This window comes from Phalacrocorax aristotelis, chromosome 3, assembly GCF_949628215.1.
Source record: "Phalacrocorax aristotelis chromosome 3, bGulAri2.1, whole genome shotgun sequence".
Classification (NCBI taxonomy): Eukaryota; Metazoa; Chordata; class Aves; order Suliformes; family Phalacrocoracidae; genus Phalacrocorax; species Phalacrocorax aristotelis.
The window spans coordinates 7,075,583-7,098,854 of NC_134278.1; the positions used below are offsets into that span (position 1 = coordinate 7,075,583).

At 50.8% G+C, this 23,272-nt stretch overlaps 1 protein-coding gene across 2 annotated transcripts in view; it reads right to left on the bottom strand.

Annotated features, from left to right (window-relative positions):
- The window catches only part of TNFRSF21 (TNF receptor superfamily member 21), a 34,935-nt gene extending 13,381 nt beyond the window's left edge, over positions 1-21,554 (bottom strand). The window contains exons 1-3 of one of the 2 annotated variants that reach the window (XM_075086668.1): positions 21,351-21,554; positions 14,995-15,649; positions 12,764-13,261 (exon numbers count right to left, since the gene is read on the bottom strand). In XM_075086668.1, the coding sequence (XP_074942769.1) occupies positions 12,764-13,261; positions 14,995-15,649; positions 21,351-21,395 (1,198 nt within the window). In that variant the 5' untranslated portion in view covers positions 21,396-21,554. Of the gene's footprint in view, positions 1-12,763; positions 13,262-14,994; positions 15,650-20,234; positions 20,301-21,350 lie in introns of those variants that run through there. The other variant, XM_075086666.1, reaches the window with a different exon arrangement.
- Between the last annotated feature and the right edge of the window lie 1,718 nt (positions 21,555-23,272).

Here is a 23,272-nt window from a genome sequence, read left to right on the forward strand (position 1 = left end):
ATGCTATATACACATACATATAACACCCATACAGCCTCATATAGATATTTTTGACCCAGAACCTTCTCAATATTAAAGCAAGCTTATCAAGACCTGCTATAAATAGACGTCAGTTTTCACTTCCGCGCTAGATAACATAGCCGTGACACGTGTAGCCAGAGTATCTGCCGCTGGTGTTTGACCTGCTCTGCCGCAGAAATACCAAAGTACTAACCGCGTTTTGCATAGCCCTGCCCTCCCCCTCACCATTATCACCAAACCTCCCTCCCCAGCTGATTTACGGCAACGTGCATGAACTATCTCACGTGGAGATGCGAGGGTCAGGGTTTCTCCTACCATAAAAGCTCAGGCCACCAGGCCAACACAGGGGATGCAGCCCCTGAAAAACCAAACTAACCACAGGGCTTGGTTTTAACTATGGAGGGGTTTGGGGCAGGGGGGAAGCCTCTTCATTATTCAAATAAGCCCAAGACAAAGAAAATGTTCCTCAGCAATAAGGAACAAGAACAGGCTGCAAATACGCTATTGAGATTGATGATGGGGCTAATTACCTGAGGCACATAAATATATGCTATTGCCCATCACGTTTCAACACAGTAGCAGGAATTAAGCTTGGTCTTGTTAACTCCTCCCGTTACTCAAAGACAAATTCCTCTCCCTCGAGGCCTTTGTATCCATCCGGGCTGGCCGTCAGTTCTGCGCAGGAAGGACACACAGCCCAAATCACGCCGGCAGCCAAGCCCTGCGCCTTCAGGTATCACCCACCTGTGTCAGTAAGAAGCCCAAAAGCCATCTTGGGTTTGGAGTGAGATCCTTTAAACCAGCTAATTCAACCAGTTTTGGCATAAAACCAGCAAAACACTAGATTCATTCAGCCAATGCTTAATTTTATCACACAACACAGGAAAAAAAGCAATCCCTGACTTTGAGGGTAGTAAAAGCTCTGCAAGGCTTGTGCACCAAGGAATGCAAAGAGGGACAAGCAGATCTGGTGCTGTCCATTGTCGGTCTATCTCAGCAAATATGTCGTTATCTCAGAGCTTTTTCTACTCTCGTGTTCAGGTTTTTTGTTTTTCCTGGTTTGAGTGATATATAGATAATGCTGCCCATTTTTATATATATGTATTTAAAAAATAAAATGCTGCCTATTTTATATATAAAATGAGCAGAGCCAAGTCCCCCCAACAGTGCTGCCCTGCAGCGAGACAAAGCGTTACAGCTGGGTGGGAGCTTTGCCCACTCCCACACACATCAGTCATAAAGAAGCATTAAAACATAATTTGCTGGTTTATGACCCCTGCATGGCACATCTAGTCCTCCTGGGAAAGGAAATACGCATATACTACCTGCTCCCATCTATGTATTTAATGCTGATAAATCCCAGTATTTACAGCTGCTGTACTGGTGAGAAAAGCGTTCAGCTGGTTGCAACTTGATTTGCACCAGTTTTACGCGGTGGCACGACATTTGCGTCCTAATGTTCTCACACAAGATTTACGACAAAGTGCTCATGCTCCTACTGACATTTTCAGGTTTAGTATATTTAATCTCACCGTTCAATAAAGTGGTCCCATAAACATGTTTATATCCTTTGGCAATAATATCCCAGGGCACAAGAACGCACCAGGCAGCAGGGGACTTAATGGCGCGTAATAATCTTTGGAGAACAAATGTTCCATTAAAAATGAATTTGGAAATGTCTACCTTAATACTATAAGAACCTTAAACTCATTTTCTTGCAAGTATTAAATAAATTTAAGCCCCATATGTTTGCTACATCCACTACAATATTGTGCAAACAAAACCCCAGAGAGACACGGAAAAGACACAGATGTGAGCGCAGATTTGGCTTCAGTCGGTTAGAAAACCATTGCTCCCTCTGTTTTTGAAAAATAAGATTAGAAGCAATACATGACAAGTTGCGGCTGCACGCTGCCAAGTATTACTGCTCAAGCCATTTCCAGTAACTTAATTCACTTGTTCAAAACCAAAATAAAATGCTAATGTTTATAATAAGCTTAGAGTCCTACTATTTCCATATCTCCAGAAGCCCTACAAGTTACTCTGCAGTTACTCTGCTGGAGTGTCCCATTGGGATGGGAAGGTGCCCACCAGGGCGCATGGAGCAAAAAACCCCAGCTCTACCTTAGGCCCTGGGTCCTCCCCACCCACTGGGAGGGACCTTCTCCCACCACGCTCACCTGCACGCCAAGGCTGGAGATGATGCTCAAAGCCCTCCAGGCCCCAGCAACCCCAAGCAAAATGGCTGAGCTCAGTGGGGACGTGCTTTAACCCACTTGTTTCACGCTTCCCATGTGAGGCCCGTCTCAGCCATATTAGCACAATGCTGAAGCTGCTCTGAGCTTGCAAATACTGGAGAACAACCTAAGTCCTCCTCCTTTTTTAATATGGGCCACGGGAACAGCCTGGGAGAGCTGCCACCACCCTGCTGCTAATGCAGGAGGCACCACCACCCTCTCCCTCATCACCATCAGGGACCATCATCATTTATCATCCAGCTTTGCCTCAGACACTGGAATTAAAGAGAAGCCTTTGCTGTGAAACCCCAACAGCTGTGTCTAGCAGAGCTGTGTGTACTGTGTCCATACCAGAGCTGGCAATGACAGCATCTGCATGATCCAGGACATCCATCTGTGTCTTGGGTACCTGGGGAGGTGGCATTTCAATTGCTGTTATCTAAACATTACAATAGTCTACACGTTGTGATGGGCTACTCCATGTAACCACCTAATATTTTAAGGTGGTAATAAGCCCGGAGCAATAAAGAATTCCCCTTCAAGCCAGGACAAGGTCAACATGTTGTGCACAGGCAAACGCAGAGCCCGAGGGTGGTCGTACACACATGGGAACACAAGCGCAGTGAGGCATGTCTACAGCCAGAGCAAACTGAGACAAATGGAGACAAGTCTGGAGACAGATGCCTGCAGCGCACACAAGCAAACAGCACTGCTGAATATGCGTCCAGCTCATCCACAAAGATGGTGAGCTGAAGGGAGGACCTTCCTGGAGAGGCAGGGCAGGTCTACAGACAGGTCTCACCTCCAGGCACACTGCTCACCTCTGCCCCAACCTTCCCCATAAACACCATTTCGGTTTATTTCAGTGACTTCCATTTCCTTATTTTGAATCTGGTTCATGATTTTTCACACCCGTTTCCAGCTCCTTCAGACACCTCCCACCTCAGTTTGGTGTAGACAGAGCAGTCGCTCCATCCACTCATGAACGTCACCAAGGTGGTCATCACGCAAGCGCATGGGATTTGGCCGAGCTTTAATGATACTCTTGAGCTTGTTCTGGACACGCCTTACTCATCTCCCGTAGCCCTGATATTTACAGGCTGGACACGAACCCAGTTCTTCAGCGATCGTTTGGTCTCAAGCAGGGCAAGATGCCAGCATGGCGTGGGGCCATGACTGGCAGTGCTGGCATGCTTATGTACAACACCTGCAAGAGACCATTTCTCTTCTCTGCCATCACTTTTGCACATCTTCATGCAAACTCAAGAGGAGTGGAAGAGCTACCGTACCAGAAGGCTACGCCCGAGCACCTGGCGGCAGATACAGTAAAGGCTAACCACAGCCTAGCCACAGAGGAGCTTCGGTTCCTTCCTCTTCCCATCCTCTCACAAACAAAACGCCATCATTATTTTCATTTTCAGAGCTCAAGCCAAACGTCATTTGGTATTTTTCAGAAGAGTCCTCATTGAGAAGCTGCCGCCTTTTAGGGGAAAACTCATGCTCCAGTCTACAGAGCACTCCAAAGCCATGTGTCCTCCCATCCCACTAATAATGAAGGGACATAGCATAGAGAAAAGGATTAACACAACATCAGTTCAAGTCTCATAGGCTTTCCTATACACAGTCTCATCTAGTTAGCAGCTCATCGGCCAGACCTTCATCAGCAGAGCCAGGTCCCACCAGCCCACCCCTGACACCTGTGGGAACTGACCTCCACCATCCCAGTACCAATCTGAGCTGGAGCACCTGGAGCTTCCACCTACTGACACAGATATCCCAGAGATGGGCAATATTAACTCGTACACCACGGGCAGTGACAAATCCTGACCGCGACAGGCTGGCTGGATTTCGACACTTGCACGGACCTTGAGGATGAAGCATCGCAGGCGGAGAGCACAGCCCAAGGGCACACGCACCTCAGACAGAACCACAGTGACGCAGCCCAACCCTCCCCTACATTCAGATAAAAGCTCCAAATCACTGCAAACCCAGCTCTGTTCCTGAGCTCAGCCCACCTACCTCCCTCCAAATATCCTCCTGACTCATGCGAAACACAGCCACAGCAGCCTATTTTTACCTCTGAGCACACACCGAGAGCCTGCATGTACAAGCGAGCCAGGATGCGGCACATCCAAACTCCAGCTGACCAGACAAGATGGCTCGGCCAAACCAGGGCTTAGAAATCCCAAATCCCCAACACAAATACCTTTCCAAAATGTGAAAATGTCACCAACCTCCACCAAAAAGAGGTTATTGGAAACTCGATTCCTCACCCCAAAATGTATTTCAGGTCCTAAATGAAGGGGTTTGGAACACGCACAAGGTCTTGTACCTAAGTCAGGTCAATCCCCAGCATCGGTACAGGCTGGGGGATGAAGGGATTGAGAGCAGCCCTGCGGAGGAAGACTTGGGGGTGCTGGTGGATGAAAAACATAAACATGAGTCCACAATGTGCGCTTGTGACTCAGAAAGCCAACTGTGTCCTGGGCTGCGTAACAAGGAGGGTGGGCAGCAGGTCAAGGGGGGTGATTCTCCCCCTCCGCTCTCATGAGAGCCCACCTGCAGTGCTGCATCCAGCTCTGGGGTCTCCCGATCAAGACAGGCATGGACCTGTCAGGGCAGGTCCGGAGGAAGGCTACAAAAACAGTCAGAGGGCTGGAGCACCCCTCCTATAAAAGAAAAGAGTTGGGGTTGTTCAGCCCGGAGAAGAGAAGGCTGCGGGGAGACCTTATTGAAGCCCTCCAGTACTTAAAGGGGGACTAATAAGAAAGATGGGGACAGAGTTTTTACCAGGGCCTGTAGTGACAAGACAAAGGGCAACAGTTTTAAACTGAAAGAGGGTAGATTTAGATTGGACACAGGAAGAAATTCTTTACTGTGAGGGTGGTGAAACCCTGGCCCAGGTTGCCCAGAGAGGTGGTCGATGCCCCATCCCTGGAAACATTCAAGGTCAGGTTGGATGGGGCTTTGAACAACCCAGTCTAGTGAAAATACCCCTGCCCACAGCTGGACAGGGATGATCCACAGGCTGGACTAGATGATCTTTGAAGATCCCTTCCGAATCAAACCTTTCCATGATTCTAACCAGAGCCTTTGTCTGGACAGGAGGAGAGAACACACTTAGGAAGACTTGCTAGCAATCTGACAGTGCTGGTATCAGACCTTCCCGGGAGCCGATGACTCACATCCTCAGCAAGTGCTGTTTGGGCAAAGTGATTTTGGGGTTTTAAAATTAAAAAAAATTATCTTGCAGGGCAGGAAAGAGGCTCCTGACAAACTTCCCACACGCTCTCTGCAAAATAACTTGCCCAAACCAGGCACTTGAGGAAGGTCTATGATCAGCCACATGCAGTTATGACCATGTTTCAGACTGGGAAACTTGAGGGTCACCAGGAGACAAGACCTCCCCTCCCACCACACACTACATGGAAGTCACCTACCTCTATAACAGCACCTTTGCTCCAACCCTCCTGGGACCCACACGAGCTCCTGCCCACTACTACGGGATGCTGTCCCTGCCTGTCTGCCTATGCTGGCATTGGGGACCTGCAGAATAGACTTGCTCTTCCTTTGGTTTAAAAAGCAACAGCCAGCATAAGTATTTTATGTAATTATTAAATTTTAAATGGCTTTCACAGAGTTAATCTTCATTATAACCCTCTTGGACAGCTGGTAACCCTGAGCAAGCACACTGCCCCAGCCAGAGCTATATAAATATCCAGACACCCGCAGATGCCAACCCGAGGATTAAATTTGCCTCCTGCATTTTTTCCCCCCAGACAAAGCCTTGGCAAGTGAGGAAAAAAAATCTGCCTTGTTATTTGAGAAGTTATGTGTGAGAGCCTTCCCGATGTGAGAAATCACAGCCCTCCTGGCACAGAAACTGGTGCTGGGTTTTTGACAAAAAAAATCCTGGGTTCGGTGTGTTTCTCTACAAGGACAACCCTCTCCTCCCTGCAGAGCTGCCCTGCCTCTGACGCTTGGCCCTACACAGAACAGGCAGGCACAAATCCTGGTTCCTTATTAATTCCAGGGCCACCCAGGAATTTTGACCATAGGATGGTTTGGGTTTTTCTTCTTTTTAAAGCAGATTTGGGAGCAAATGTCCCAGCTTCCCACAGCAGCTCCACACAGCCTTGCACATATCTAGATGGCTCATGTACCAACACGTTAGAAGCAATCAAGCACCCATCTTCAGGCCTGCTAATGCAATAAGGTTGAGGAACAAGATATGATAAACCTGCACATGATTAAGTTTCCTCCTCTCTCAGCAGAACAGCAGCCTCCCTTGTTTGTGTTTTCCAAGGCTCCCTTTCACCATGAAGCCTTGGTCAGCTCCAGATACACCCTCTGGAAACCACACAGCTTCCAAAAGGTTAAGGATGAGTCTGGGGTAAACCTGAGCAAAGTTTTAAGTGGAGCAGTTTGAGGAAGATGGTGTTTCGATGTTTCCCCAAAACAGACGTTCGCACAGTAGACGAAGAGTTGCTTCATCCCACCCTGAAGCGGAGCACCGTGCCCGTGTTGGAACAAATGTAGCGTGAAAACCAGAGCTCCCACGCAGCCAAACAAGCTCCAGTGAGACAGCATTCCTGTTTTAAGGCTCAGCAGTACCAGAGCATCCATATTCCTTGTGGTACCTGGCACATACCTGCCCCTTCCAATATAACAAGCTCCCTTTCTGCCTGGGTCTCGCTTTGCAGAGGTGGAGAGGCCGACATTAGAGGACCAGCAGTCATCTGCAGATGCCAGAAGAGAGACTGCCTGCCAGAGTTATTAGGGCTTCCACACAAGTCCAGGGCAGCTCCTCTCCAGGTATAACTGCAATTACCAAATTATCTTAGCAGCAATGGGCACACCTGCCCTTGTGAGACAGTGCTGACCATCTCTGCCCTGCCTGTGGTCTGGGCACAAAACCTTGAGGCCACCACAGTTTGAGACTGGTGAAGCTTTTAACCCCATCGCTCCTCCCCACACCCTGCAGGTGTGCAGAAGAGACAGGTGCTTTTCCACAGCAGCTCCTCCATCCTTGCACTGCCTCCCAGTGTGATGTTCCTGCCACCAAGCTGTGACCAGTTCAGGAGTGAATCAAAGGCAAAACTAACCCTACAAAAAAAAAAAAAATCCCCACTATGTGGCTTTCATCTCATTTACCCATACGAGCACTAGGGAGGGATCCTAGAGTAGCATCCAGTGCCAGGTAGTCACCCTGTAGACCTACGAGTGCCATCCCTGCAGCTGGGTTTCCTTATTTAGGGTAGCCTTTGAGTAGGGATTGACACCGGGCTTGCAGAAGAATACCCACTGCTGGGTTGTTTCCATGCACTTGCTTCCCTTCATTAGGTGATGGATCTATAGAAAATATTATGGTTATGTGTGGGCTTTTTTAGTCAACATGCTGTCTCTTTAACAGAAATAGAATCAAGTAATTTTACTCTGATAAGCATCTTGCAACACTAACCATAAATGAGTGTCCGATTCCACGTGAGGGCAAGCCTGCAATGACCCAAAATGTCCCAATGCATACTGCCAACACACCTCTTGGTTACATTCATGAGGGGATGCTTCGGAGCTGCAGTGCAGGGCCAGGATCTTCATGGCACAGGGCTCTCGTCCCTCTTTAACACCCTCACCAACTTCCTTTGGAGCAGACCAAGCTCAAGCCTAGCCCTGGTCCTACAGCTACTAAGCTGCAAGGCAAGGACTATTCCCTACAAATCACCAACCAAGATGACCCCAGCTCCCAGCATAATGAAAACCGGGCATCCCAATAACTGAGCAACCAAGACCTCCAAATCCCAACAGTCCCTATCTTTCCAGCATCATCCCTCAACTCCCCACTCTGCTTTTGATCCTGAGCCATTTTCAGTACATGCTCTTCTACCTGAAGTCAAGCCTCAGCTCCATCTTGGCTGCAAACAGCTTTTGCAGAACAGTTTATTTCCCTGGTTTATTTCTCTGGTTTATTTAACCAGAGGCTTCCTGGCTTCGCTTTCACCACCCACTGCAATAATGTGCAATTACTAGACTTGAAGAAAAATAAAAGGGAAGTGGCATCTCATGCCAGGCCAGTGCTGCCAATATCTGTTCTTCAGTCTTTCAACTCCCCCCCAAAAAAAACCACACACACCTCCCCCCAAAAAATAACAAAAAAAAAATCACCAAATTTTCTTGCCTCTTGGCACATCAGGTCAGGCAGCTTCTTCTATGCACAGGAGGTTTTACCCAAAAATGCAACACTTTACAGAGACTCTTGCCTTTTACCTTCTGCTACTCAACGTGTGAAAGTCAAAGGCAACACTATCAGCAATTTGTGCAAGAGGATTTCAAGCCCATCCTCATGTTTGGCACAGACCGATGCCAAATTTGGCATTTCCAGGACATTCAAGAGACAGGCTTCTAGTCTCCATTTTTATTACAAGCTCAATTCCTTGCCTTTGGAAACAGCTGAAGAAATGAAATGGGTATTTGCTAAAACTGTTTAGCAGAGACTGTTTAGAAAAGAGGGCTTCCAGTGTGTAGGCTGTTCTTGATCTTCTAAAAGAAAGCAGTCATACAAGGTTAAAACCACAAGCAACACCAGCCCAGTACCCGTGTCATTCAGGCACTACACTGATAGTTTCTTTGGAAATCCTTGGTAAACTGCTTTTCTCCTTTGGATTCCCACCTGCAGGGCTAGACAGTAAGTGCCAGCTGAAGCACAAGAGGACCAGCTTCTCCAACCACAGCTGCATCGCTGATGCTGATCCACCCTCAAGATCCTGCGCTGACAAAACCTGGGGGCTTTGTGGACAGCCCCTGCCATGGAGACAGACACGGGACAGACGTGGAGGTAGGCTGGCTGCTAATTCAGGCCATTTGTTATCACAAGCTCTTCCCAGACCTCTGAACCATTTAATCCAGTGAGAATCATCGGCATTTGCCGTCTTGGCTGGAACACATCCACGTTAAGGACATGGGCCTTGTTTTAAACACCAGCCTCCCAAGCTACTGCTATCTTTAGGTTTGGGATGTTATCTAAGGCATGTATTATGACCAGAGAGAGCATTGGGGCACGGACACCAGCTCACAGGAAGACGAGGACAAGTGAAATGCCCCATGACAACCACCGCTGCTCAGGATCACACGTGCCTAAACTATTGAAGCAATTCAGTATATCAAGCACCATCAGGAACCAGGCAAGAATTGGAGCCACCATTTCCACCCTAAAATCCTCCACTTTCGGGAAGAAGCCAAATAGTGAGATGTCTTTACTCCAGCACTAAGCAGTGCTGGTGCCACCCTGACCACGCTTTACCCAGAACTGATGGGCTTAAAGAAATCAGTAATAAAAATTGATAATAAAATCCTCCGAACAGGCAAAGCTTTCATGCCAGCTGTGCTCCCTCCTGGCATTACGGGAGGTACACAGGGTGCCGGGGCAAGGGCAGCCGCCCAAGCACAGCTCCTCTGAGCAGAGGCTGCAGCACCTATGTCAGACCCAGTCTTCCCTTTCAAAGGTTAAAGCTGTTTACTCAAAGGATTAGGAGGGAGGAGGCAGTAAACTAGGAGGAAGCGGGGGAGCCTGTGCGCAACAGCTACGTACACAGGCTTTGCCCCGGCAATAAACACGCCCCAGCTCCTTGCTGGCGTGGCCAGCCAGCGTATAGCTGGGGAGGTCATATGGATGTTGACACCTTGCCAGCAGCAGACCGCAGGGCTTCACCTCCAGGCCCAGAAGATGATCTAAACCTAATTGCTTGCCCTCCACACCCCTAGTGCAAGCACAAACCAGGCTGGCACCTGAAGACCTGGGGAGCAGCTGTGGTGCTTGCATCTATGGAGGCTTGGCTCCCTACTACAGAGGGATCTGCGCTAGCGGCATGGGAGGGGAAAGCTTTCCTCTCTGCAACAGCCTGAAGTTGTTCCTGGCTACATTCACCCTTGTCTGAAATGCTGCTTCAGGATGAAGCAAGATTTGGGTACAAATAGTGCTGGAGCAGCAGAAAGCTAAGCCATGACACTGCAGCTCTGCAGTGCATCTTAGCTGTACCACCAGTTATTAAGGCCAATTCCTCTATGGCACTACATCTTCTCTCATTTCAAATAAACAGTCTTAAGAGCCAGACATTTCAGTAAGAAAACCAAAGACAGATTTATAGACCATTGCAGGGGAAAAGAACTTCCATATCTGACATGGCAAAGCACCACCACCAAGTAAGAACTAATGAGTAAGGCCTTCCAGCTAACTCAACGTGATTGAGGCAACACCAGAGCTGCACTAAAAACACGACAAAGCATTAATTTGTTTGTGCTCAGCTGTCTGCCTTCATTGCACAAAGTTCAGCTGAGGACATTCAGTGGCAGGAGGAAGCCATGAAGCCACCCATGCCAACACAGAATCAGCGTGACTGTTGCAAGAACGACTGGGAAGGATGTGCAAAACCGCCCAGCCAGGAGCCCAGAGTAACAGGGCAATTCACTTTCAGACCTGAGCAGCTTGATCAGATACTCGCCCAGTTTATCACTTAAGCATGGTTTTTACTTATTTACCAAGACAAGAGGAAAACTTAGCAAATACCTTGTGAATCTGATGCACTAGCTGAATTCAGCTGTTAAAGGATAACAGAGAAGACCAGAACAACTCATCTTGGGAAGCACAGGATGACCGTGCTGATGCTGTTCCCCCAAAGGATGATAAGATCTGGGAGGTGGGGTTATACCTAAATGGGCTAATATAGCCTTGTTGCTCACCACGTAACACCACCTCTTACCTGCACAGTTTCTTTAACCTGAACCATGCTTGGTGACCAAATGCACAGCACTGCCCACAGTGGCAGTTCTAACATGGCCTCCAAAAGAAGGGCCAGCCGCAGCACGGGCATTTCATCATGGGGTCTGAAATGCCAGGTTAGAAACCAGAGCTGCACCTGCTCAGAGCAACTTGGTGGGGAGCGATCGAGTGCAGGGACCAGACCCTGTTCAAATTCTGGCTGAATTTGAATATCTGCTCTCAGATAACACCACTCACTGCTCAAAAAAAATAGGAAAGTGAGAAATTCAACCAACTGGTAATTAAGGTCATGGAAAAAAAAGTTACTAGAAGTTAGTAACAACCAGCCGGTTTTGGCCAATGAACCATGGCCAAACACATGTAGTGCTTCTGGTAGCACCCACAAATAAAGATGTTTAATAAGGTTCTGCAACCCCATTGCAGACCACTCACCAACGCCAAGGACCACACTTTGGGTACCACAGATTTTAGGCACAACAGAGTGCAGGGGCTACTGGAAAAAGTTATCGCAAAGGGAAAAAAAGCTCAAGAAACCAAGAATAAGAGTTAAAAGGAAACTGATAAGTAGCACAAACACTAGAGAAGGCACTAAACTAATTCCAACAAGACCTTACTGGTTCTATAAATGCATTAACGAAGGCAAAGTGTAGGTCTATTAATCAGCAGGAAGGAGAAGGGTGTACATGACAGAAGACACCCTACTCAAAGCCTTCTTTCCTTTGTCCTTAAGCACTCAAGGATGACTTTCATCAAGCACCGATCTCAAACCTTTCAATCTTTTTTCAATACACTCTTTGTTTGGCCCTCCCCTTGTTAAATGTGCTTTTCTAAAGGTTAACTGTGAACAGATGTTTACGGTTGAGCAACCTCAACCCAAAGTAAGGACTTGTCAGTGCCCTCTGTCTGCACAGGACAAGGAGGGTAGCCTTGCACCGGAAGAACCATGCATCCTACGAGGGAGATTCGTGGCTGTTTGGTGCTCACGTTCATGTCACCATTAACTCATCATTGATTTTTACAAATTTCAATTTAATGATGTGGTCATCTTTCAAGTCTCACCAAAAAGCTGACAGCAAGTCATCCACCAAAACAACAGAAAACACTACAAAGCAAAGCCTCCAGGAAGACCTCGTGACACTGATGGAGCTGTATGCCTCCATGACACAGCCTTTAAGGACAACCCTCCTGGCTCCAGCATGAGCGAAGGGCTGGGGACACAAGCCAGCAGTCAGGATTTAGGGCTAAGAACCTGAAATTGAGGCACTGCCAAGAGGCAAGCCATGACTCAGCCTTCCAGAAACAGACAGGGTGAGAGAAAAAAGATGACACGAAAGACAACTCGACCCATGTCTGAATCACTGAAAATAAGAAAAGAGGGAAACAGAAAAGGGGAAAGGGCTGGGGCGGGGGCAGGAAAAGGAGTCTTCATTCAAGATCCTTCTACCAAGGATGGGTGGGAAGCAGGAGAGAAGCTGGGGTGAGCAGACAACATTCCCTCCATTAACTCCTCCTTCAGGAGCAGGGACACACCATGGGAACAGGGATGGAGAGAAGCCAAGGATGAAGGTTCCTCCACATCTGAGGAACCAGTAAGTGGGCTCTGTCCTTTCTACAAGACCCAGCAAGTCAGAGAAGCAACCAGTCGCTGGATGCAGGGGCAGCCCCTCCAAAGCACCACGTGGGACAGCACAAAAGACACTACGCCCTACAGCCCCCAGTCACTACTGCTCACCATGCCCGTTGCAGTAATAGATCCACTTCTCCCGGTTCTGCGTGGGGGTGGTTGACTTTTTCATAATAGCTTTTTCCACAATGGCACTGGGATCTTGCCTGGGTCCCTTCTTCAGAGTCCGTGAGCTCTTCCTGACACTGCAGACGACAATAACCACCAGGACCAGCAGCAGGAAGAGGACAATCATCCACGGCAAGTGTTCGTTGATGTCAAAGTGCTGGTGGACATTCTGTGGACCTCGCCGGGGGGGCCTGTATGGGACACTAGACTTCTCGCTCCCTGCCATCTCCAGCGACGGCTGCTTCTCCAGCGCTTGGCTGGTCTGCTTGTGTCGGTAGCTCTGCGCCTGGCTGGCGGCACTGGAACCCGCGAGGGCCCCACCAGCACCGTCCGTCTCGTTGGCCGAGGTTTCGTTGTAGTAGCCCGGTGGCTCTGCTGTGCCACTGGATGTGCGTGGTGCGGGAGAGGGGACAAAATCAGGAACTGAAGAGTTCAAACCTGCAAAAGGAGAGGAGAGTTCAGTGTCACGGCACCGGAGATGCGATACGGCATCATGTCACAGTCTAAGACCTGCCTGAGCATCTGCTTGGCCAGCAGACAGAAACCCAACGCCAGGCAGCGAGAAAGGGAAGGGGTGAAGTTGAGGTTTGGCTCTAGGAACAGATGGGTATGGTTACAGAGGTAGGTTCAGGATAAAATTGACCCTGTTGGTTAAGGAGGGTGGCAGGTTTTTTTAAAAAGCAAACAAACAAAAATCCAAACAAGTGATTAAAGGCATGCTGCCGATCTGCGTTTGCCCCACATTCAGTACTTCTCACAAAACCTACAACCTTGAGGTTTCTTGGGTTTACAAACATGGGTTTAATTTTGAATGTGGAAAATGTGGTATTTGCGCTAGAAATACATGAAAATTTAGAGGATTTGTATCCTTCTACCGGGTTTTGTTAAGGAAGCACAAACTTTCTTTATCGGCACTGTGAGCACCTCTGGATGCATCAGCTACAAAACAGGTTTCTGAGGCAACAGAACCAACCCAGCCTCCCCCTAAGAGCTACTTTCCGTCTTAATTATCTTTATTGAGTTTTCTTATCAACCAATAGCTCACAGGTCCCAGCTAGCTGCATGACCAAAGCCTGGTGAGAAAAGCAAGGGCTTTTGTGGCAAAAACTAGAGCTTACTTCAGAAACTTGGCTTTTGCAGATCACATGTCATCCCAGTTGAGTCAGAGAGTGGGTAAAAACACCTGTAACCTGATTTTGCCTCTGACTTGGTTACACAAAACACTCTGACCAGGATACAAACAAGGAAAATGCTATAACTTTTACCTAATTGTCCTCAGTTGATTTCAAAGTTCAGGGAACACCCTCCTGTCATCTCCCAATGACACACCAACATCATATCAAGCTTTCAGACCTAACAAAGAAGCACCGTGAATCTGCCACTGTCAGCACTTCCCTGCTGTTGTATTTACCAACTCAGGTGTTCAGGCCATCAAAAGCCATATTTTAACTAAAATACCCCATCTGAGACACTGTAAGGAGGCTGTTTCCAAGAGAGTGTTAAGTACCACCTCAAATGGGGTCTTAGAGCACCACTGCAACCAGCCACAGCTAAAGCATCTCTCTAAAGGCTGGAATGATGGATCATTTTCAATTAAATGACAGAATGGGGAATTCAACCTGGTTCTCCCTACCAGTTATAACTAATAGAAATCTTAGAAGCAAAGGAAAAATTCACAGCGCAGCCTAGGCTCCCGGAAGGCTGTATTGGCAATGGATCCCATTCAAGCCGATACACCAGCTCGGTACAGGGCAAAACGCAACAGGGAAAGCACAGGCACAAAAGCAGTGAATCTATCAGGGAAGCAGTCTGGTGGAGCAAAGCTCCTTTCCTGCCAGGGTCTTCCTGCTGCACTCTGCTCAGGCTCGCCACACATGTACGAAGACTTGTGCCAGCACAACACACAGACGGGAAGAGGCTGGGGAACGTGATGTCCTTTCAGTCCAAACAGTAGGACAGCCAGGAGTCCAATCATGACTGCAGCCTCAGTGAAAATGCTATTAAAGATGGTTTAACACATCTGAAGGCAACCTGATGCACTCTGGAGCTGCCTCTGCACCATCCGCACTTTAGACTAGACTGCCCTTTAACAGCCTAAAGACAGCCTTTACCAAGGCAGGAACAGAGTCTCACGACCAAAAACGCCTCTGTGTTTCAGTGGTGGACTTTACCTTTGGGAAGATGAGCCGTTGGTGGAACTTCATAGGGTTCTTCATCCACTTCGGTGCTTGACAAAGTCAAAGACGTGTTCGGAAGAGACGCTGGAGAACCACAGACGTTGTCACTCTCCTTTGTCCCTGGCTTGATGACCACCATGTTTTTCCCAAAGCAGTCAGTGTATGTTTTGCACTTCATCACACTAGAAGGCACATCAGAAAAGGTACCACGAGGGCACGGCTTGCACCTAACGTCTTCCGTCTCGGTTCCTTTCTTGCGGACGCCCCAGCCGACCGGGCACACCGTGTAAGGGACACAGGTATCGTTCGTCTGAAACGTACCAGACAGGCAAGTGCACTCGCGGTCAGTCAAGGCAGTACAATGAGTTTTCTCAATCATTGGCAGTTCACAGGGTTTTCTACAAGGGTGGCACCGCTCTATGCCATTCTCATGCTTAGTAAAGGTCCCATCTGGGCAAGGGCTGCACTCTCTTAAGGTAGTCTTCGTACAATGTTTAGACACATAGGTTCCTGCAGGACATTTGTCACAGATCAGCTCTTTGTTGGTGGCACGGTCGAAGTGGCGGTACTTGCCAGGGGAGAGGCTGATGGCATTCTGCTCGGAGGTCAGCTTCGACTGACCATCAGTGGTGCCAAGGAGCACGAGCAGCTGGAAGACAGACAGGAGGTATTAGTCAACAACAGCACGTGACCAGAGCCCTCTCTGCCCATGATCCCTTGCAGGATCACGAAGCACATCCCAGAGCCACGAGACCACAGAGATGTTTCTACATGCAGGGGAAGGAGCTCAGCGAGGCCAAGGTGGAAGAGAACCGGTGCAGACGGTAGCTCGCTCTCCGGCTACCCAGCCAGAGCACATCATCAGCTACCATTACAATTCCTTAAATTTGACACCACGCTTCTCTGTGAGGCTAAGCATCATTTACACTGCAACCCTGCCAGGGCAGTAAATACTGCTAATTGTGTTTCAGCAGTATGTGCTACCTGGCCACCCCAGGAAAATTCAGACCAGCTCTGCATTTCAAGGCTGAGAGGCTCCAGCACGAGCCAGGCGCTTGCCGAGCGGACAAACATCACACGTGGGTGGCAGTTCTGAACTGTAAAACTTTCTTCCTCTGTATTTAGTAATCTGCACTTGTTCAAATAATTACCTTTCTAAATAAGGCAAACTGGGACGAAATCCAGGCTAGCCGGCATTACCAGACTATTTCTCAGCCCTCTGCCCTTCCATGATTTCTTATAACCCTGCACAAGCATAGGGTTTGGTGAGACCACAAGGGTTGTCTGCTTTGAGCCTCCAACCACATCTGAACTCACTTCAGAACAGATGCATTAGCAACAGAAGAGAAAACCTGATGCTATTTTTAAGCTCTCTGAGGAGCTCTGCTGTAACTCAGTTCCTCATTGCATCAGATACAGGTAAAAGGTCTCCAGTTTTTAGACACTGAACTGCACCCAGCTGAGCTTGGCTAGACGATGGCTACAAATCTGTATATCTCTACCTATTTCCAATCCCAGGGCTTTATTCCCTTAATTCCTTTGCATCAAGGCTGCTCCATCTCCAAGAAACACTCCATCTCCCAAGCAAAGCCTCCACTTCGTCCATGGATTTAATGTCAGTTATGCCAGCCGAGATAAGAACAAAAGGCATATCAAAAGAACGGCTGACACAACATCATACAACATGCAAAGCAACAGAAAAAAACATTTTCAAACAGCTGAAGGCTGAGTTAGGAGGAAGAGAGAGGAACAAGCCAACATTACCTTGAATTTCCAAAGGTGCTTCCCTACACTGAAGGTAAAAAAAAAACCAGAGACCTGCACTTTTCAGCTGCACAGCCAGGCACAGAAATCACTTGGCTATGTTATACAAGCCCTCTCCTCTTGCTCTGCTACCTATTCCGGGCTACCAGCCAGCAAGAATATATTCAGAAGGGAAAAAAAAAAGCCTCCCAACAACATGACTCTGCAGAAGGCACATCGTGGCAGAGCTGCAAGCCGCACCGCATCATTTTTGGTGCAGTCTCTTGCTTCCTGGAAGCACACAGCACGTTTCTGTTTCACCTGCTAAATAATTTACGGCTCATGATTTGTACAAAACACTTAAATTTTCAGATTTTTTTTTTTATTATTATTTTTTCTTTTTCTCCTGAAGCAGCAATCACAGAGCAGGCAGAAACAGGCAAGCCCGCAGGAGTTGACAAGGATCCTGCAGCAGCCAGGCTAATTACAGCAGGCCAAATTAAAACAAAAAGCAGGGCTGCCGTGGCAGGCAGCAAAGGCTTAGAGGACGCATTTTACTTTTCCCCTCCCTTAAGACATGATTTAACAAAGTGCTTAGCTGGCTGTGAGGAAACCTGCCGCCGTAATCTTCATCACGCAACCCTGAATTAGCAAACCAGACGCAGCAGGATCCGGCCTCCCGAGGGCGTGTGGGATCACTGGTGTTACTCATCCTCCTCCCTGTGCCGGCGCCGAGCGGGACCTGGTGTCAGGAGAGGCAGGACAGGCAGCAGCTCCGCTGCCTCGCCAGGGATGAGCTGTGTGATGCCAGCTCAGATCCCAGTTTCTCCCTCTGCGTCAAGCCAGACCTCAGGAAACCCAGAGACAACCCATTACAAGCACATCCCACGGGTCCCATCCTGCTCTCCCTTTTCTCCCCACCTCCAGCCTTTTTCCATCATTCATCTGGGTAACTAAAGTCAGCAGGACCCACGCTACCATAACAGCACCAGCTTTGGTTTTTGTTTGTTTCTGGTTTGGGGTTTTTTTTAAACCCTATCTCAAGCAAAGTGGCACTGGTGCTTTTGAACATCTCCGTATCTTCAGCTGCACATGCACTTCCAAGCTTAGGGACAACAGCAACTCCCACTGGTGGAAGACTAAGCAGCCTTGAGCATCCGCTATTTATTTCGACTGGCGTTTCTGGTCCCTGAAAGCATGCAGCTGCTCAGGTTTCCCGGCTGGCACCACTCACATCTCTGAAAGAGGCAGCCAGGAGCGGGACGATCCTCAACAAAACCGGGTGTCTGCTGGTTCGGTCCCTCACCCTCAGGCTGCCAAAGCAGCACACAAAACTAGACCTTTCTGGCCAATACACCAAGTCTCAATGGCAAAAGTAACAGAATAATGAAGCGTGCTCTGCTTAGCCACTGGATTTCAGTTCATTACTCCGATACCAAAGAAAGTGTATAGGGTAGCAAAAAAAACACAGAAAAAAGGAATCGGTGCAAGACAACCCTAAAGAGCAGACCTGGTTTCAAGCAGTTTTGGTGCTGCTCTCCGTGCCCAGCGCAGGAGCAGCTCTTGAGACCGAAGGCAAAAGGGTCAGGCGGGATGGAGCGGCTGCGATCCCAAAGAGCATCCCCAGCTCAGCATCGACCCTGCACCGCACGGGCAAGGGCGCTTTCCAGCTGCCACCTCCTAGTCCAACACATGGAGGTTTTATGGTATGAGGCAAGCAAATCAGGCTGGAGAATGCTCTCATCTTCACCTCCTCACACAGGGGGAACGTCTCAGGCAAGAGGACCTTTGCACTCAGCTGCAAACAAACCCTCGAGCCAGCCGCACCCCGCAGCTGACACAGGCATGACCCACCTTACCACCACCCAGCCTGATGATTCCATCTCAAAGATGGCACCTCCGCCATCCCTCCATCACCCTCTTAACTAACTGCATGCTGCAGGAGAGGCCCGATGGGCAATTCACACAGTAAATAGCTTTTAGGGGACCACAAGCTTCCCGGGCACACGCATGGGGATGTGGCAGGGCATACAGCGGCTCATCCAGGGCCCAAACGCACTTGGGGAGCCAACACGCCAGCAGAAAGTTGGTGGATCAACAGGCATTTGTGTCCTAAAACAGCGTGGCACCTCGAGACAGTCAATGTCTCTGGTTGTATACAGTGACACCCCACCATCAGCCCCGCAGGGAGGCAGCAATAAACTGATAAACCTAAAAGAATTTTAAAAATAATTTAAAAAGAAAGACAAAAGCCAACTAAACGCAGGACACTTGACCCTGGTAGAGAAGAGCAGGAAGAAAGAGCTGTAAACAAGCAAGGACCAACAGTGCTAAATTGATACCCTGGGAACTGTTTTTCCAAGCAAAACCAGCAGAATTTGGTAGAAACAGCAGCTGGTTCCAAGGCGATGCCTTGGCACAGGTCGGGGATGGGCTGCACAGCCCCGCTGCCCTTCCAGAAGGTCAGCTGCACCCTCCGCCGACCAGCACTGGGAAGTCGCTTTCAACATTAAAAGAGATAAAAAAAATACAAAACAAACCGAGAAAGACAAATAAACTGGTCTGGAAGTTTTCCGGTAACTTTGCAGACAGGGAGAGCCCATCTCCTGCCCCACTTACTGTAAAAAGGATCAAGTTACTCACTCCAGAAAAAGTTACCGGTAAGGAAAGTATCGAAGAGCAAAACAAGTTTCTGCTTCTTGCAACACAACCAACTATTTCAGCTGGTTTAGGGTTTGTGAAACCAAGAGTCCAGGGCTTACCCTGCTCAGCAGTCCCTTTACTACATCTAGAGAGCAAAACACAGGCAGCTGAGCGTGCCAGAACAGCAGCACCAGCACATCTGGTCCTCATGAAGGAAAACTCGGCAGCTATTCCTGCAGCCAACACCGACCAGAGCTCGCAAGCATCCCCGGCAGCCACGGTTTTGCTCCAAGCAGATGAAATCCATCAGGCTCCCCGAAGCCACAAGTCCAAGCAAGGTGATATTTTGGTGGTTTGAGGCAAGGGCACTGGGGAGGCATGGTAGAAATTACCTTGTGGCAGCCCGTGGGTGCCCGAAGCCCGCGCCAAGCAAGAACCACAACCAACGCTAGCCTTACGCAACCACTGTCAAGCAGCCAGGCAGATTCAGGTTTGCTGCACCAGTCAGAGACTCACCAACTACTGATTTGAACGGACTTCCATCGTGCTGGAAAGACATTAACTCCTTGTGGGGCCAAAGGGAGTTGCCCAGAATTTAGAAGAGGAAGATGTCAGATGAAGAAACCCTGGCCGGTGGCCATGGGAGCATCTTGCCAGCTCATGAGCATACAGGAGTTTCGTCTGACGGCTCATTTGCTTGTACGGTCAGCACACGCAGAGTACCCGCGTGCATGAGCAATATCTGCGCGCGTTTGCTCCACGTCTCAGCTTCATTATCTCCCTCCACCTTTATATCGCTCTTTTCCCCCCCCTGCCCTGGCCCTCTACACCCGCCATTCCCGACTGACCTCCAGGATCCCAGCTGAAGCTCTGTATCGAAAGCTCCCCCCCATCAGCATCTCATCTTCCAGACGTGCAGCAGCGCTCGCCTCTCCCAGCGGGAAACCGGCGCTCGGGAGCGCCCAGCCAGCACCGTGCACTGACCCCGGCTGCTCCGCCGCCGCGCGAAGTTACCCTTCGCCTTCAAAGCGCCCAGGCCGTTTCCTGGCTAATGCTCTCCAAGTTTTAGATTATTATTTTGTTTACTCGGATTCCTGGTGAGCCAGCACCAGCTTGCTAAGATCCACCTTGAGCTCAAGAGCAAGTGCACTCCTCGGTTACACAACGCAGCCGCAGCAGCTGCGGCGTGCGCCTGACACACCGAATTACCGTCTCTCCCCAAAAAGACGGGATGTAACCCTAAAGCGCTGATCGGGAACGGCCCTACCTGGGAAGGTAACCCTGGAGGTGAACCTGCGGGAAAACGCGTCCGTGTTAAGTCAGGGCGGCTGCCTGCAATTAGCAGCGGTTGAGTTTTGCTGCCTGTCCAAAAGGTGGGAAGAAAAGCAGCTGAGGGGGATGGATGGATGGACCGACAGACGGATGGATGGACGGACAGATCCCAGCCCAACGCTTCGGGAGCGGTGCGGGGGGGGGGGAGGGGGGCGAAGCAAGGATCCGCGGCGCAGCCCTGGGGAGAATGCCGCCCTTTACCCGCCTGCAGTAAAACGGGGACGGAGAGGATGGAGCAGGGGATGCTGCACCCAGCCGGTGCCCGCTGCCAGGGCTGGGGGTGCAGGGGCTGGGGAAGCAGCACCCCGCGGGTGGGCACCGGAGAGCGCCGCGCGCCCCACGGCGCTGCGGGGGCAGCGGGACACCCATATACAAGCATAATCCCCCCCCCCCAAAAAAAAATAACACCTACCTACCCCCCACCAGGGAAGCAGCACGCCCCCCCCGGTCCCCGCACCGGGCGGGCAGCCCCGCACTGCAGCACGTCCCCGGCCCACGCACCGCACCCCACCCCACCCCGCGGACCTTGCGCGGGCGGCGCCGCTGCACCCGCGCAGCGCGCAGGGACGGACCGACACCCTCCCCCCCCTCCGGACGCATGGACGGACGGACGGACGGACGGACTCACTCACCGCGAGGCAGGCGGCGGCGCTCCGGCACGCCGCGGCGGCCCCCATGGTGGCGGTGGGGCCGGGGCTCAGGCGGCGGGGCGGGGGTCCGGCGGCGGCCGGCGGGGAGGCGGGGGGGCAGAGGCGCCCATGGCGGCGGGCCGGGGCCGGGGGCCGGGGCCGGGCGGGGCGGGGGCCCTGCCGCCCGCCGCGCTCCCACCTGCCTACGGGGCCGCCGGCTGCGCGCTGCCGCGGCGGGGCGGCGCGCAGCGCACGTGGGGCGGCGCGGCGGGGCGGGGCGCCCTTTGTGGCGTCACCCGGCCGCGCAAGGCCGCGCGCAAGGGCGCCACCCCGCGCAGCGCCGCGCCCTCCTCCCCCTCCCCGTACCCCACCTCCGCCCGCTCCGCGGCCGCGCAAGGGTCGCGGGTTGCCCCTGGAAGCTCCGCGGCGTTTCTCCCCCCCGCCCCCTCCCGTTTCCCCCAAGCAGCCTGGTCTCCGCGCCGGCGGAACCCACCCCCCAGCTTCCCCGGGGGGTTTAACGCAGCGCCCCATCACCCCGGCACCCCTCCCTGGGGCTGCTTCACCCTGGTGACCCCCCTCCTCCCCGGGGTGTGCAAAGCCGCGGGGCTGGGGGCTTTGCCCGGCTCCACCACCCCAAATCCATCCTTGTGCTGAGCATCCATATGTGGAGCGTATGGGAAATGGGGGCCCTACATGGTATCGCCACCCGTGCTGCTGGTCCTTCCATCCAGGGATGACCAGGGACTCAGGGATGACCACCTCTCACCCGCTGGGACCCCAGGGATGGAAGGGCTGTGTAGGGCTGCGAAGGAAATTATTTTGCTCCATCTCCACCCCATGTTGCTTCAGCATCTCCTTCCATCGTTCTCCCTAAAAACGGGGTTTCTCTGGGCCATGCAGGGTGCCAGTCATAGCAATCATCAGCTGCCATGGCACGTAATGGAAACAGGGCCAGGTCTATCCAGGGAGTCAGGAGGAGCAGACGCGGGGTGAGAGGCAGGACTGGAAAGGCTGCGACATAAGCCCAAGGTCCTTCCAGGAGACAAGAACAGAGATGAGGCTTCAGGGTGGATCCAAGACCTGACCAGGAGCCTGGGGCAGGGGAGGCACTGGGTAAGGCTGCGCTGGGCCTTCAAGCTTTATGCGTGCCCTCAGGGCATCCGGCCTCTGGGTGCACCAAATCACAGCATTTTATGGGTCCCTACATTGCTGGTGGCCCATTGAGGAAAACACTTGAACACCTGATTTCCAGAGCCTGCAGAAATCCTATTGACCCACAGCCACCTTCTGGAGGCATCCTGAAGGCAGATGAAACAAGGGAGGGTTTCAGTGCCCCACCAAAACAAACAGCCCAGAACCCTCACGAATGACAGAAAATCTCAAAAAAAAAAAAAAAAAAAAAAAGAGAGAGAGAAAGAAAAACGGTTCCTGCTCTACAGTATCGTAGGCTTCATCCAAACCCTTCTGAAGCCCACAAGAAGCTACCTCCTGATTTCAGAGAGGTTTGAATCCAGCTAGAAGGCTCTTCTCCCAGACAAGGTAGACTTTTTCTCCCCATCTTTCTCTATATCTAATCCTGGAAGTGAGCTGGAAGGGAGCAATGACCTTTGGGAGCCTGGGAATGAGCCTGGAGAAGAGCTTCCCTCCCAGAGCTGGGGTGGCAGTGGCAGGGCTGCTGTTCCCAGGAGGGGACAAGACAGACCGTGTGTCATGGTTTAACCCCAGCCGGCAACTGAGCCCCACCCAGCTGCTCGCTCACTCCCCTGTCGTGGGATGGGGGAGAGAGTCGGAAGAGTAAAAGAGAAAACTCGTGGGTTGAGATAAAGACAGTTTAACAGGTAAAGCAAAAGCCGTGCACACAAGCAAAGCAAAACAAGGAATCCATTCACCCCTCCCCATGGGCAGGCAGGGGTTCAGCCATCCCC